The 15,937-nt window shown below is 35.9% G+C and overlaps 1 protein-coding gene across 6 annotated transcripts in view; it reads left to right on the forward strand.

The window, feature by feature from the left end:
- FAM169A (family with sequence similarity 169 member A) overlaps positions 1 to 15,937 on the forward strand; it is a 62,727-nt gene that overhangs the window by 37,335 nt on the left and 9,455 nt on the right. For 5 of the 6 annotated variants that reach the window (XM_057698516.1, XM_057698533.1, XM_057698542.1 and 2 more), the window contains 3 exons: positions 10,423 to 10,602; positions 12,783 to 12,911; positions 13,425 to 13,537. In XM_057698516.1, coding sequence (XP_057554499.1) covers positions 10,423 to 10,602; positions 12,783 to 12,911; positions 13,425 to 13,537 — 422 coding nt within the window. The remainder of the gene's footprint in view (positions 1 to 10,422; positions 10,603 to 12,782; positions 12,912 to 13,424; positions 13,538 to 15,937) is intronic. The other variant, XM_057698551.1, reaches the window with a different exon arrangement.

Below are 15,937 nucleotides of genomic sequence, written 5' to 3' on the forward strand. Positions count from 1 at the left end.
TTTAAAGAAGGCACAGAATCATGAAAATTCAAAGTGTATTTATAACACCACCTTGAACAAGCTGGTGGGACTAAAAGGATTGTAGAGTGGGAAGAGGTGAAGATGGAGGTCCCCTTGTGAAGGTTCTTAAATGCCATACTAAAGGTTGGAACTTCATCTTACTGGCACGAAGTGATCAAAGAATTTTATTTAGGGGCATCATGGTTAAATATTTTAGGGAGATAATTTTTGTAGCACGTGGTGGTGGATAAAGAAATTGTATTCTGAAGTCAGGGAAGTCGATTAAAAGAGCTATTTTAGCAATCCAGGTGAAAGAGGAACCAACACTAGGAAAATGGCAATAGAGATAGAGAAGGAAACAGATCTGAGAGCGATTTCTGAATGGACAGAGTGAGGTGACTCCATTGTCTGTGTGTGGGGAGGGGAGGGGAGGGGAGGGGAGGAAACAGTGATGAACCTTAAGGGTTTTGACTTGGGTGCCTAGGTGGGGAGCTGTTAACTAAGATTGGGAATATAGGAGGAGCGGATTCGCTAATACTTAAGTTCACTTTTGACACGTAAAGTTCAGTGTTCTTATGGGACATGTAAGTCAAGAGACATAGCTGGAAATGTCTGGTGGACCACCTGGGGGAGATGTGGATATTTATGTGGGCCACAGAGGTTAGTGTAATCTTAAAATGTGAATGAGATCGGTCAAAACTGTTGTATAACATGAGTATGTGTGTTTGTGAATATTGGTGTTAGGATACAAGGTACTGAAAAAGAGCCTGAGATAACCAAACATAACAGTGAAGGGAGTCTGCCAGCAAAAGGTACTCTCTGCTGAGATGCGAAATTGATTTTCTGAAAGTTGAAAATGAAATGTTCATCTACTGGGAGATGAGAGTAAACAGAAAGTTAGCTGAGGCTGCTAGCTGTCTACCAAATATTTGTGCTTCCTCTTTTATATTCTTGTCATTGGCCAGCAACTGTCCAGCCAGGAATTATGTTTTTCAGTTGCTTTCACAAATAGGTGAGGCTCTGTGACTAATTCTCCTCATGGTAATGAGAGAAATGATATACATGACATCAGATCAGAGTGGTTAAGATGCATTCCTTTTCCTCATCTGTCTGCTAAATGCAAAGGATTCTGAAGGGCTAGGGGATGGAGAGGCCACAAGATAGGAGGAACCTGAGTTCCTGTGTTGCTGTGATGCCCCCAGTGAACCACGCTTGCAGTGTTTCTGTCCTTGTGTAGCCTGCTTAAATCTGTGTTGGCCCCGTAACTCACTTCAACCAGTAGCCTGCAGCACAAGTGACACTGTGCTACACCTGAAGATGCCACTTTGGTACTCTCAGAGGCTAGTCACCGTGTGAGACACGCTCCTACCTCAAGACCGCCGTGTGGTGAGGAAGCTCAAGCAACTGCATGGCACTGAGGCGCCCAGCCCACCGCGGTTCCCGTCAGCCGCCAGGTAGCTACCGCTGCGGGAGTGACGCCACGTGGACCTTTAGCTCTTCCAGGGGCCCATCTGATACCCTATGAGAGGAGCGAGAAATAGTGAAATAATAAATTTTGTTTTAAGCCGGTACATTTTGGGCTGGTTTGTTAGGCAACAACAGGTAACGGAAACCATTCTTGGATGATGGTGAGTCAGAGAGCCATCCACTACCCAGGAACAACTATGTGGGACTGTTACTTACACAAAAATGAAACTTTTTAATGTTGAGTTTTCCAGATTTGGTTTGTTATAACAGCTAAGTTACCTTAGCCGATTTATAAAGTATGAAGACTATAGTGAGACTACTTGCCTAGTGGGATATGACGCGATCTCTCATTTAAAGATACTCACATTATTTGTTTAGAATTCACTTTATGATGTGTTCTGTGGAGACAGTCAGACACTGATGGCTTCATGAGACATTATGCCAGGCTTTTTGAAGTAAGGAAAGACACATTCCTGGTTAGACAAAGGAGAAATGGTGACTCCATGAAAAGAGAGAGCCATTCAGTTGTTGCAGAATGGCTGTTCTTGAATTTGATGCATAGGTCCTGAATGGTATTGTCGAAATTTATTCATTTATTCAAAAGTTATTTTTATGTGCATATCAGTAAGGAAGAAGAGGGAAAAGGGGAGGAGGGTGAATAGGAGAAAGAGCAATAGGGAGAAATTGAGAGAGAATAATATAAACTTAATAATAACGTTTTTGTAAACTCTGTCCTCACAGAACTTACATTTAAGAGGAGATAGCAGTGAATAGACAAATAGATGATATGCTCACAGGTGGTATGAAGAAAAAGTGGATTGAAAGAATAGAGAGTGTGTGTTGGGGGGGTACTGTTAAATAGGGCAGTCGGGGCACGCATCTCTGAAGGAAGTGAGAGAACGATGAGATATGTGAAGTTTCAAGAGAAGAGGTTTTCAGGCAAAGAACTGCAAGGCAAAAGCCGTGAGGCAGAAGGAAGTTCAGGGTGTTTTAGAAATAGCAAGAAGGCCAGTGTGGCCAGAGTAGAGGCAGTGAGTGATACGGGGATGGAGAGAGATGGGGCCATATCCTCACAGGTCTAGTAGGCCAAAGAAAGAGTCTGAATTTCACTCTGAGGGTGATAGGAATTCGGTGGAGGATTTTGAACATGGGATTAACAATCTGATTGGCCTTTCAAAAAGGTAGCAGAAAGAGACATGGCAGGGATAAGAGCTAAGTTCGTTAAAAAGCTGTTGCAGAAAACCCTGGTGAGAGGTGATGGTGGCTTGAGCAAGGAAGAAGGGGGTTAGAAGTCGTCATAATTAAGATAAATTATGGGGTTATTGCTGCAGTGTTTCTGATGGCTTGTACGTGGGCTGTGAAGGAAGAGTCAAGTATGAGATCTCCTGTTTTGCTGTGCCACTAGAAAAATGGTGGTGAAGTTTACTGAAAAATTAGTAGACAGGAGGCGGAGCAGCTTTGGGGAATAGATGAAAAATCTCATTATAAATGGTTTACTGGAGTCACATATATAAATTGTGTTGTTTTATTTACATTTTTACAGCTTTATTAAGGTTTATTTACATACCATACAGTTCACCCATATAAAGTATACAATTCAGTTTTTTTCTAGTGTATTCACAGAGTTGTACAACTTTCACCATACCCAATTTTCTATCATTTTTGTTACCACAAAAAGCCCCCTGTACTTGTTAGCAGTTGCTCTCCATTCCCTCCCCACCCTCAGTACCTGGCCCTAGGCGACCACTAATCTGTCTATAGATTTCTGTCCCTGTAGATTTGCCTATCTGGACATTTCATGTAAATGGAATCATACAATCAGAATCGTTTTTTGTGTCTGACTTCTTTTGCTTAGCATACTGTTTTCAAGTTTCATCCATCTATCCATTCATTCATTCATTCATTTCTTTAACTAGCTAGCAGCGCTGGGTCTTAGTTGCAATTGCGGCATGTGGCATCTTTGTTGCAGCGTGCAGGATCTTCGTTGCGGCATGCAGGATCTTTTAGTTGTGGCATGGGGATCCTTAGCTGTGGCATGGGGCATGCATATGTGAGATCTAGTTCCCTGACCAGGGATTGAACCCAAGCGCCCTGCATTGGGAGCACCGAGTGTTAACTGCTGGACCACCAGGGAAGTCCCTCATCCATTGTTGAATCAGCACTTCATTCCTTTTTATGGACAAATAATATTTCCTGTATTCCAATATTGTCTTTCATCATTTGATGGACTTTTGAGTTGTTTCTATGCTTTTGCTATTATGAGTAATGCTGCTATGAAGATTTGTGTACAAGTTTTTGTTTCTCTTGGTTATATACCTAAGAGTGGAATTCCAGGTTCATATGGTAACTCTAAATTTGGCCTTTTGAGGAACCGTCAGATTGTTTTCAAAAGCGACTGCACCATTTTACATTCCCACCATCAATATACCAGGATTGCAATTTCTCCACGTCCTTGCCAACACTTTTTTTTAAATGTTTTCAGAGAATATTTTATGATATGGGAAGATACACTATTTAAGAAAAAGCAAACATATAAAGCAATGATTCTTTTTGTTCAAAAGAAGTATATAGATGCACAGAAAATAGTGAAAAAATGAACATTTCATTTAAGTATTGCATTGTATGCCAAAACTTATTTTTATCTTTTTGACTGTAGCCAACCTGGTAGATGTGAAGTGACATGGCATTGTCATTTTGATTTACATTTGCTAAATGGTAAGGATGTTGAGCATCTTTTACATGTGCATATTGGCCGTATTGGCTGTTTGTATGTCTTCTTTGGGATGTCTGTTCAAATCCTTTGCCCATTTTTAAATTGAGGTGTCAGTTTTTTTTAAATGAATTAATTTATTGGTTGTTTTGGGTGTTTGTTGCTACATGCTGGCTTTCTCTAGTTGCAGCGAGCGGGGACTTCTCTCTGGTGGGATGTGTGGGCTTCTCATTGCGGTAGCTTCTCTAGTTGCAGAGCATGGGCTCTAGGCACTAGGGCTTCAGTAGTTGTGGCACACTGGCTTAGTTGCTTCGTGGCATGTGGGATCTTCCTGGCCCAGGGATCAAACCCATGTCCCCTGCTTTGGCAGGTGGATTCTTAACCACTGTGCCACCAGGGAAGTCCCAAGTTGTCATTTCTTTTAAAATCTCCCCCCCCCCCCCAAGCTTTATTGTGGTATAACTGACATACAAAAAAATTAACCATATTTAAAGTTTACAATTTGTTGTATTTTTACTTGTGTTTACAGCTGTGATATTATCACCACAATCAAGATAATGAACATATCTGTTACCCCAAAAGTTTCCTTGTGCCTGTTCGTAACCATCCTTCCTCCCCCAGTTTGTCCCCAAGGAAACACTAATCTGCTGTCTATTATATATTAGCCTGCTTTTTCTGGAATTTTATAAAATAGAATCATACAATGCATACATTTTTTTTTAATCTGGGTTCTTTCAGCATAGTTATTTTGAGATCCATCCTATTATAATTCATACGTCATCCAGTTCACCCTTAAGTGATTCTTAGTATATTCACAGAATTCAGTCTAATTTGAGAACATTTTCATCACCTCAAGAATTCCTATATCCATTATCTGCCACTCCTCATTTCCTTTACCCTGCGGTTTCCTAGAAACCACTAATCTCCTTTCTGTCTAGATTATTTATCTTAAAAAATGTTTTTTAATCTTTATTTTATTGTGCTAATAACACGTAACATAGGATCTACTCTCTTAACAGATTTTTAACTGTAGATACCAATACTGCTGACTATAGGTGTAATGTTACACAGCAGGTCTCTAGAGTTTGCATTAGTGAAGCTTTAAACCCATTGATTAACAAGTCCCCAATTCCCCCTCCCCTTGCCCTTGGCAACCATTGTTCTGCTCTCTGCTTCTTTGAGTTTGACTATTTTAAATGCCTCATATAATTGGAATCATGGAGTATTTGTCCTGTGACTGGCTTATTTCACTTAGCATAATGTCCTCAAGTTTCATCCATGTTGTTGTTTATTGCAGGATTTCCTTTTTTTTTTTTTTTTTTTTTTTTGAGGCTGAATGTTATTCTTTTGTGTGTGTGTGTATGTAGATCTTATTTTCTTTATCCATTCATCCATCGGTGTACATTTAGGTTGTTACCACATTTTGGCTATTGTGAATAGTGCTGCAGTGAACACTGGGTTGCCAATATCTCTTTGAGATCCTGACTTCAGTTATTTTGGATATATACCCAGAAGTGGGATTGCTGGATCATGTGGTAGTTCTATTTTTAATATTTTGAGGAACCTCCATACTGTTTTTCAGAGTGGCTGCACCATTTTGCATTCCCTTTAACAGCATACAAGGGTTCCAGTTTTCCATATCCTTGCCAGCATTTGTTATCTTTGTGGGGTTTTTTTGTTTTTGTTCTTTTTGATAATAGCAGTCCTGACAGGTATGAGATGATAGCTCATTTGATGTGCCATTTCCCCGATGATTAGTGACACTGAACATTTCTGTATATACCTGTTGACCATTTGTATGTCTTTGGAGAAATGTTTATTAAATCCTTAGCCCATTTTAAAATTGGGCTTTGTCTTTTCATTATTGAGTTGTAAGCATTTTTCATATATTCTAGATACAAGTCCCTTATCAGATATATAATTTGAAAATATTTTCTCTCATTTTGTGGGTTGTCTTTTTACTTTCTTGATGGTGTCCTTTGAAGCACTAGTTTTGATAGAATCCAATTATCTTCTGTTTACGTGTCACTTTTGCTTTTGGTGCTGTAGCTAAGAAGGCTTTTCCTATCCCAAGGTGATGAAGATTTACTGCCATGTTTTCTTTTAAGATTTGATAGTTTTAGCACTTTATGATCAGTTTGCAGTTAATTTTTGTATATGGTCTGAGGAGAGGGGGAGGGGTCCCACATCATTCTTTTGCATATATGGATGTCCAGTAGTTCCAGCACCATTCATCTAAACAGACTATTCTGTTCCCATAGAAATGCCTTGGGACTCCTGTCAAATATCAGTTGACCATAAATAAGAGGTTTTGTTTCTGGAACTTCTATTCTGTTGATCTCTGTTTATACTTGTGCCAATATCATACTGGCTTGATTACTGTATGTAGCTTTGTAAGTTTTAAAATGGGATGTATGTCTTCCAACTTTGTTAAGATTGTTTTGACTATTTGTGTGTGTGTTTTTTGTTTTTTTGTTTTTTTGTTTTTTTTGCATTTTTAGGATTACTTGGTCAATTTCTGCAAAAAGTTCAGCTGGGATTTTGAACCTGTAGGTCAGTTTGGGGAGTATTGACATCTTAACAATGTTGTCTTCTGAACTATGAACATGGGATGTCTTTTCATTTATTTAAGTGTTCTTTAATTTCATTTAAGTGTTTAGTTTCCAGTATACAAGTTTTATACTTTTGTTAAACTTACTCTTAATAATTTTATTATTTGTTGATGCTTTTGTAAGTGGAATTGTTTTCTTAATTTCATTTTCAGATCATTAATTGCTGGTGTATAGAAATACTATTGATTTTTTTGTGTTTTGGCTGCGCCTTGCGGCATGCAGGATCCTAGTTCCCCCACCAGAGATCAGACCCTTGCCCTCTGCAGTGGAATCCTGGGGTCTTAACCACTGGACCACCAGGGAAGTCCCCCAATTGATTTTTGTGTATTGATCTTATATCCTGTAACCTTGCTGAACTTTTTAAGAAATCAGTTTTAAACATTTTTTAGTGGATTTCTTAAGATGAAAATCTTAAGGTTTATATACAAGATCATGTCATCTGTGAATATAGTTTTACTTTTTTCTTTCCAATCTAGGTGCCTTTTATTTCCTTTTCTTGCTTAATTTCCCTGGCTAGAACCTCCTTATGATGTTCAATAGAAGTGGCAAGGATAAACATTTTTTCTTGTTCCTGATCTTAGGGAGAAACATTCAGTCTTTCACCATTAAGTGTGATGTTTGTTAGCTGAGGGTTTTTCATAGATCCCTTTATCAGGTTGAGGACGTTGAGTATTTTTATCACGAATGTGCTGGATTTTGTCTAATGCTTTTTCTCTGTCTTTGGAGATGATCTTGTGTCTTTTATTGTGTTTACATTGATAGGAGCTTTTCCATTCATCTCGGAGTAAGTCTCATGCATTACAGAAATAAAAGATTAGTGGTTGTGAGCATTTAAATAAATGGTAGAAGCCTTTAGAGTAGGTGAGATTACCCAGAGAGAGCATAGAGAAAAAGAAGGTGGCTAAAGTTGGAACTCTGAAGAATATAAGTATTCAAGCTGCCATGTGCAATGCTAAAATTTCATTTCATTTCAATTAGTAAATTTATTTTAATGAAAACTTCATCTAAGTTAGGAGGTTGTGGTTTTTACTTTACTAAATAATTGTGCTATTATCTGCAGCTTTGATGTGTCTGAAGAATCTGGTAACATGGGAAATTTTTCTGCCCTTTATTTGATTGCTGTTTTTTTTTTTTTCGGTGTGGACCATTTTTTTTAAAGTCTTTATTGAATTTATCACAATATTGCTTCTGTTTTATGTTTTTTGGCTGTGAAGCATGTGGGATCTTAGCTCCCCAACCAGGGATCGAACCCACACCCCCGCATTGGAAGGCAAAGTTTTAATCACTGGACCACCAGGGAAGTCCCTATTTGATTGCTTTTGTATCAGGGTAGAACCTGATATGAATACAAAAATAAGTATTTAAGGTGCAGGCAAAAGAAGAGAATTAGCATGGCTTTTTGAAATGAATATGTACATAGTAAAATAGTAGAACTTTAAACTTTATGAACACTATTAGTTCCATAAATTGACCATTTTAACATGATTAGATTCTGATTTTACCTTTTCTCTACTTAAAGGAATGTTTGTTTGAAAACAGAAAAAAAAATTAAAACTTCTGTTGGCCGCACTGTCTTATCAGCGCTTTCCGTTCAAAGCTACTGTGTCCCCAGTCACTGCTGTGCAGGTGTGAATGTGTTCATTTGTAATGGTGCTGCGAGCAGAAACGGTTGCCCCTTTGTGATTTGCACGAGAGAAGAGCATTGTGCAGTGATTCGTTTTTTGTGGTCTGAAGGTGTACCTGGTGCCGTTATTTATCAAAGACTTTGTGAGCAGTATGGAGAAAGTGTTTTGTCTTGAAAAAGTGTGTATGAATGGATAGAGAAGTTCAAGGAACGTTGCACACGTGTTAGCTATCAAGAAGGAGATGGATTCATTTCTGATGAAGAAGGGAAGTCAGTAGTGCGTTCGTGGCTCGCAGCTCAGCCTAAAACATTTTTTAATGAGGGAATACGAATGCTTGTTGACAAATGGACAGTGTGTATTGAAAAACAAGGAGATTATGTCAAAAAGTGATGTATTTGTCTTTTCTAAAAGTTAATTGAATTCTAAAGCTAGAATGTGAATAATTTTTGGCTCACTTGTGTATTAATTTTATAAATAATTATTAATTTCATTATCACTTCTAGCAGTTACTATGAGAAAACCCTGATTTTAAGGCATTAAAAGCTGATGATGGTCACAGTAGCTTGTTGGTGAGACTACCTGTTAGATTCATAAAAAACTATTTATTTAATTTGGCTTTATTGAGTATAATTGATAATTTGAAGTTGTGTATGTTTAATGTGTACAACTTGATTTGATATACATTATGAAATATTCACCAAAATCAAGTTAATATATTTATTGCCTCACATGGTTACCATTTTCTTTTTCTTTTTTTCTTGAGGTGCTAACGCTTAAGATATACCTTTTTAGTAAATTTAAAGTATGTAATACAGTATTGTTAACTAAATGACTACATAAGACAGTATGTAGCAATGTATGTGACCTATTCTGAATTTAAAATAGTTGATAGTCTTAGAGACTATTGCAGAAAGTTATTGAAGTTCTCCAAGTTAACCATAAGCAATTCATTATTTGGTTGAACTAAAAAAAGCCTTGTTATATTGACCAGCTCATCAAATGATATGATTGGTAAAAGTTAATTTGTGAGATGTTGGTTACCTGAAATGTTGTCTCTTGAACTACATTATTATAATCATCCCAAATCGTGTGAATAATGTAACAAATAATATTTTTACTCGAGGCACAAAAAGAGTAGAATATTGACAGCTAACTATGAATTAATACTAAAATTAATAGAAAGTGGGATCCCCACCGTGATGCCCTCAACTTGTAAACTGTCTTAAGATACATTACAGGAGCTTACACATCTGTTTGGAGGGTCAAAACCGAAATCAGCTTTCTTAAAAGACAAATCAGTATAGTTCTGTAATGTAATGAGGAGAGGTGTATTTAATTATTGCTACAAGCATTTCTCCCGTTAAACCTTAAATATACAAGATATTTTAAAAAGTATATTCACAGCAGAAAGATTGCTGACTTAGCCATTTCTAAAACAGATGTTTCCATTTAGTCCTAATCCATAGTCCTTAAAAATTTGGAGAGCTAATTCACTTCTTTGCCATCATTAGATGGATAAAAATGAGATTGTACTCACTAGGCTAGAAGTAAAGGGAGAAGATGAATATTCACCTACTAAGGTTGGAATAGATACTTTGTGTATTATAATATATTTCAATTTGAAAATTTAATAGTTGATGAGCTTTAAAACTGTGCAAGTCTATGGACAGCAGCAGTATGTATTCTAGTATATAGTTCATCAAATGGTAGTAGTTATTTATCTTGTATGAGATACTGTTGGCAAATGTAAAATACGTAGCTCTTCTCATTATCTTATGTGTACATCATGGTATATAATAGCTGGAAAGCATTTTATATTATAAAATTTGTGTGTTTCTTTAACATTCTTTTTTTAAAGGTAAAAATAATTTGTTTTTTAATGAGTAACATTCTTCTTGATGTAAGAAAAACTAGCCAATTTTAGATTTAACTTATATTCTCTAAATATATGTACATATATGACCTTTTAAATGTGGAAAACTGTTGAATTTCTGTTTTATGACTGCAGGAAGTATATGTGCCTCCTTTCTTACCCAAAGCTACCAGCTGCCAGTTCTTGATACAATGTTTGTAAGAAAGAAATATCGAGGCAAAGACTTTGGGCTTCATATGCTGGAGGACTTCGTTGATTCCTTTACCGAAGATGCACTTGGCTTGCGGTATCCACTGACTTCACTCATGTATATAGGTAATTGGATGAAGTTTTTAGAAAGTTAAACTTGTCTCAGTGTCACTTCTCACTTGTTTCTGCAGGATATTTTAAATGTGCGTATATCAATATTAAGTAAATTATATTCTTTGGCTCTCTAGGGCTTAATTTTGCAAATATGTCTTTATGTCACATAAATGACATTTTGGGGGTGTGGTAGTTTTTTTTTTAAATTGAAATGTAATTCACATACCATAAAATCCATCCTCTTAAAGTATACAGTTCTGTGGTTTTTATTATATTCACACCTATGCAACCGTAACCACTGTCTAATTCCAGAACATTCTCATCACCCCAAAAAGAAACCCTGCACCATTTAGCAGTCACTTTTCCGTTCCCCCATTCCTTTATCTCCTGGCCAACCACTAATCTGTTTTCTGTATCTATGGATTTACCTGTTCTGGACATTTCATATAAACAGAATTGTGTGATATGATTATATTGTAAACCCTTTGTGTCTAGCTTGTTTCATTTTGCATAAATATTTTCAAGGTTCTTCCATGTTGTAGCATGAATCATTGCTTTGTTTTTTTTTTCTGTTTGTTTGTTTGTTTTTTAAATGGCTGAAGAATATTCCATTGTGTGGATATGCCACATTTTGTTTACCCATCATCAGTTGATGGACTTGCAGACTGTTTCCACTTTTTTGATACTATGATGATATTATAAATAGTGCTACTTTGAACATTTCTGTAGTTTTTGTGTGGACATTACTCTGGTGTATATACCTAGGTATGGAAGAAATGCTTGGTCATAACCTTCTTAGGAACTGTCAAACTGTTTCCCAAAGCAACTGCACCGTTTTACATTCTCATAAACATTGTATGAGGGGTGCAGTTTCTCCACATCCTCACCAGCGCTTATTATTATTTGTCTTTTTTATTATAGCCATCTCGGTGGATGTAGAGTGGCATCTCGTAGTTTTGATTTGCATTTGATGTTGAAATTGCTGGGTTATAATTCTGTGTTTAACTTTTTGAGGAATTGTCAAACTGTTTTCCACAGAGGCTGCATCGTTTTTTGAATTATTTTTAAAATTATTTTTTATTTATTTTTATTTTTTAATTAATTTTTATTGGAGCATAGTTGATTTACAACATTGTGTTAGTTTCTGCTGTCCAGCAAAGTGAATCAGTTATACGTATACTCACTCTTTTTTAGATTCTTTTTCCCATTTAGGGCATTACAGAGTATTGAGTAGAGTTCTGTGTGCTATACAATAGGTTCTTTTTAGTTATCTATTTTATATATACTAGTGTGTATATGTCAATCTCAATCTCCCAGTTTATCCCTCCCCTCCTTCCCCCCCTTGGTAACCAATATTTGTTATCTACATCTGTGACACTGTTTCTGGTTTGTAAATACGTTCATTTGTACCATTTTTTTAGATTCCACGTGTAACTGATATCATATGATACTTGTCTTTCTGGCTTACTTCACTGAGTAGACAATCTCTAGGTCCATTCATATCGCTGCAAATGACATTATTTTGTTCTTTTTTAGATGCTGCATCATTTTGTTTAATGTGTTTTTAAACTTCTAAAATGACATCATTTTGTACATAATACTGACTTGCTTTTTTATTTTTTTATAGATTTATCAGTGTTGATTATATGTAGCTGTAGTTTGTTGTAGTTGCTGTATAGTATTTTATTGTGTACATAGTATAATTTATTCATACATCCCCTAATGATGGGCACTTAGGTTGTACCCCCACCCCAGTTTAAAAACAGTCCTGTAATGAACATTATAGATGCCTTCTTCTGCATAGGTATAAGTCATTATGGTATATACCTAGAAGTAGAATCATAAGATATTTCTCTTCAACTTTCCTAAGCGCTTTAAAATTGTTCTCGCACCAGCAGTGCGGGAGTTTCCATTTCCTTTATTTTTCTGATGCTTGTTATTATCTAGTGGGTATGAAAATGGTATCTTGCTGTTTCATCTTATATTCCTTGACAGCTAGTGAGGTTTATCATCTTTACCTCTGTTTATTCATAAATGAGACTGCTGTATAATTTTATTGAGTTTTCTTGGTGTTTCTGGTATCAGAGTTATGATAGCCCCATTAAGTGTGTTGGGCAGCTTACTTTCCATCTTCTGTTTGCCCAAATAATTGATTTTGGGGATTTCTAGAAAATTTTCAATGTGTTTTTCAGCTTGCAACCAGTACTTTGAAAAATACCCAGGAGACCATGAACTGCTTTGGGAAGTTGAAGGTGTTGGACACTGGTACCAGAGAATACCAATCACCAGAGCATTACAAAGAGAAACACTTAAAATTACAGGTAAGAATGTTTTCAATTTGAGCACAAGTCCAGTTTAAAAAGTTGTACCTAATGATGGTTGCTTCCGACAGTCCACTGGGGTGGTGTATTATAATGTGATCTCTCTAGTAACAGACCTTCTTTCCTAAAGTTTGAATTTTTGTTATATGTAAATATTTGAGTCACAAATGGTAAGAGGACCTAGAGGAGCCCAGTAGAAGGTAGCCCAGTAGTCCAGTAGGATTTGATGGGTAAGAAATAATCACAGATTACGCAGCTAGTATAGAAGAGGCATCAGGGGATCAGAGGTGTAGAACCCAGTCTCATGCGTCTCTCCTTGAAGTCACTAAATAAAGACAACTATTTAAGACTGCAATTGCAAGATTTCGTTATAAGATATTGGTGAAGGGAATATCCCACACCTGGATTTTCAACATTCTTCTTTAGGCCTTTTGTAAAAATCAGTACAAAGAGTGTTAAAATTAAAACCAAATACCAACTGGGTTACGATTTTAAAAATTCTTTTACACACAGCAGTTTCTCAAAATGAAGATAAAAGACCTATGTCTGGAGAATATGGTCTTGCATCTGTTCCAGAATATGAAACAGGAGCTGAAGACAGTCAGTCTAGTGAGATGCAGCTAACTGTAGGTACACTGTTTGTTTACTGTAGGAAATAATAATTTTGCTGTTTTTTAAAAAAGAGATTCAGCTAATATTTAACTTTTTTAATGTTATTGTTCATTCAACAAACTTACATAACTTCTACTGTGTTAGTTACTTGGCATTTTCTGTTAGTTGGTTTCTAAGATTTAACGTTCTTTGAAAAATAATTTGGAATACACAAAATAATATAGAAGAAAATAAAAAACTGTAATTCCGTTACCCTAGATCTGGCAACTAACATTTTTGTATATGTACTTAATATAAATTATGAAATATGTATCTGTGTGTTTCATTTTTGTTTTTATTCTTTTATGATGCTTCTGACTGCTTTTCTCCATTATCATAATATTGTAAGCATTTTCTGTGTTATTACTGTTTTAAATCGTTGTTAAATAGTACACTATTCTATTATATGTAAATACCAGCATTTGTTTCCTTAACATATTACACCTAGTTTTTTTTGTATTTATAAGTGGCCTAGCTGTGAATGCATTTATACAAGGGTGAGTAAAAAATTATCCATATGCCGGTTATGTTAAAACATCTAAAAATTCTGCAGCCAAGAGTGTGGATGATTTTTGACTCACCCTCGTACGTGCATCTTTGTGCAAATGTAATTATTTCCTTGCACTGATAAACTTTTAGGAGTGGAATTAGTAGTAGGTCAAAGGTTATGAAGTTATTTTGGGAAGTTTGAGGCTATATATGTCAGGTCTTTGTAGAATGTAATGCACTTTGCAAATACTAGGTAACCTGAAAGTAGAAGGGCAGGCCCCATTACTGAATTCTAGAGGACTTACCAGGTACTTTTCTAGAACATACTTGATATTATTTAAAATACAGGTTCATTGATGGGATCCTAGAGGTCTATTTTTATGCAGTGTTTTGTTGTGGTGGCATTTAATACAGTCATTTGTTTTGTACATGGGTATCTGAATATATTTTTAGTTAGTGTTTTATATGTATGTAAATGCATATGCATTTCAGAGACAGGCACTTTGGGGAATTATTTGTGCCTCTTTTCTCCTGTCTTAATTAGCACGAGTGTTGACTATTTGAGTAAAAATTTTTTTAAAACATTTTTAAGGATAATACAAATAATATTGGTACAATAACTATATATAAGGAGTTCAGTATTTTGTATTTTTTTCTACCTTTGAAATTTCAGACTTCAGAACAAGCCCCTGTTCCATTATATTGCATTCCAAATTCCTCAGATATATTCATATTTATTTAGTATTGGTCAGATGTCATAAAACCAGGAAAAGTAGAAAAATCTACTCTTTTCATACATGTAGTGAGAGCAATGATTTAGTATTGAGCCAAAATTTTTAAATATATCATTTTAATGAAAATATTTTAAAATTTCACCATATAATGTTGACAATATAAATTAGATTTTCTTTCTTTTTAGAAATTCATATTCCTCATATTACTTTAATATTTTAATTAATTCAAGGAAAATATTTCTCATATTAAACTATTTTATCTCTTTTTATCAGTAACCACATGGGGAAGTGGTTTTGTTTAACTACATATTTTTTTCTAGCTTTATTGAGGCATAATTTACAAAAATTATACATATTTAAGGTGTACACATTCATGTCAAAGAAGAATGCCTGAATTAAAGCCTTGGAAATACAAAAGAGGGGGCAATTTTTAGAGATTCTTGAAAGTCAAAATTGAAAGGCTTTGTGGTTGATTGAATGAGGGACAAGAGGAAGTCATTACTGCCTCACAGGATTTTGGTTGGAGTGGCATACTGAATTGTTATTGCCATTAACCAAGATAGAGGACAATATTGGGAAAATATAAGAGTTCAGTCTGGGACAGGTTGGATGTGAAACTGGATGGAGTATCCACTGGAGAGAGATTTCACTGGAAATAGAGCTTTGGAAATAGGCGAAAAAAGTTGGGGAGATTAAATTATATATTTAGATTGATCAACAAACATGTTGAACTGAAGGTGGTAGATGCAATTTCACAGAAGGAGGATGTGGACTGAGAAGAGAAGGGAGCTGAGGATGCAACACTCAGAAACCCCAGTGTATATTACTGTCACATATTAGATGGCTTCATAAGTTCTTAGGCTCACAATAAACTGAGGCTATAATATAACACTTTTACTTCTTTTTTTGTATTGTTTTGTTTTTGGGGGGATCAAGCCATTTTATTGAGGGACTTCAGGGGAGGGTTGAAAGGCTGGGAGGACAATGAGATCCGAAGTCTTTCTCCCCGCCAGGACCTTCCCAGCTTCGCAGTCGGTGAAATGCTCTTTTTACTTCTTAAGTGAGTTTTCTTTGTTGATGAATAGTGAGTACAGAAGGTGCTATTTGAAAAACTTTTAAAAAGATCTTCTTTGTAGTTGAATGAAGTAGATC

This window comes from Hippopotamus amphibius, chromosome 1 (assembly GCF_030028045.1).
Source record: "Hippopotamus amphibius kiboko isolate mHipAmp2 chromosome 1, mHipAmp2.hap2, whole genome shotgun sequence".
NCBI classification, from domain to species: Eukaryota; Metazoa; Chordata; class Mammalia; order Artiodactyla; family Hippopotamidae; genus Hippopotamus; species Hippopotamus amphibius.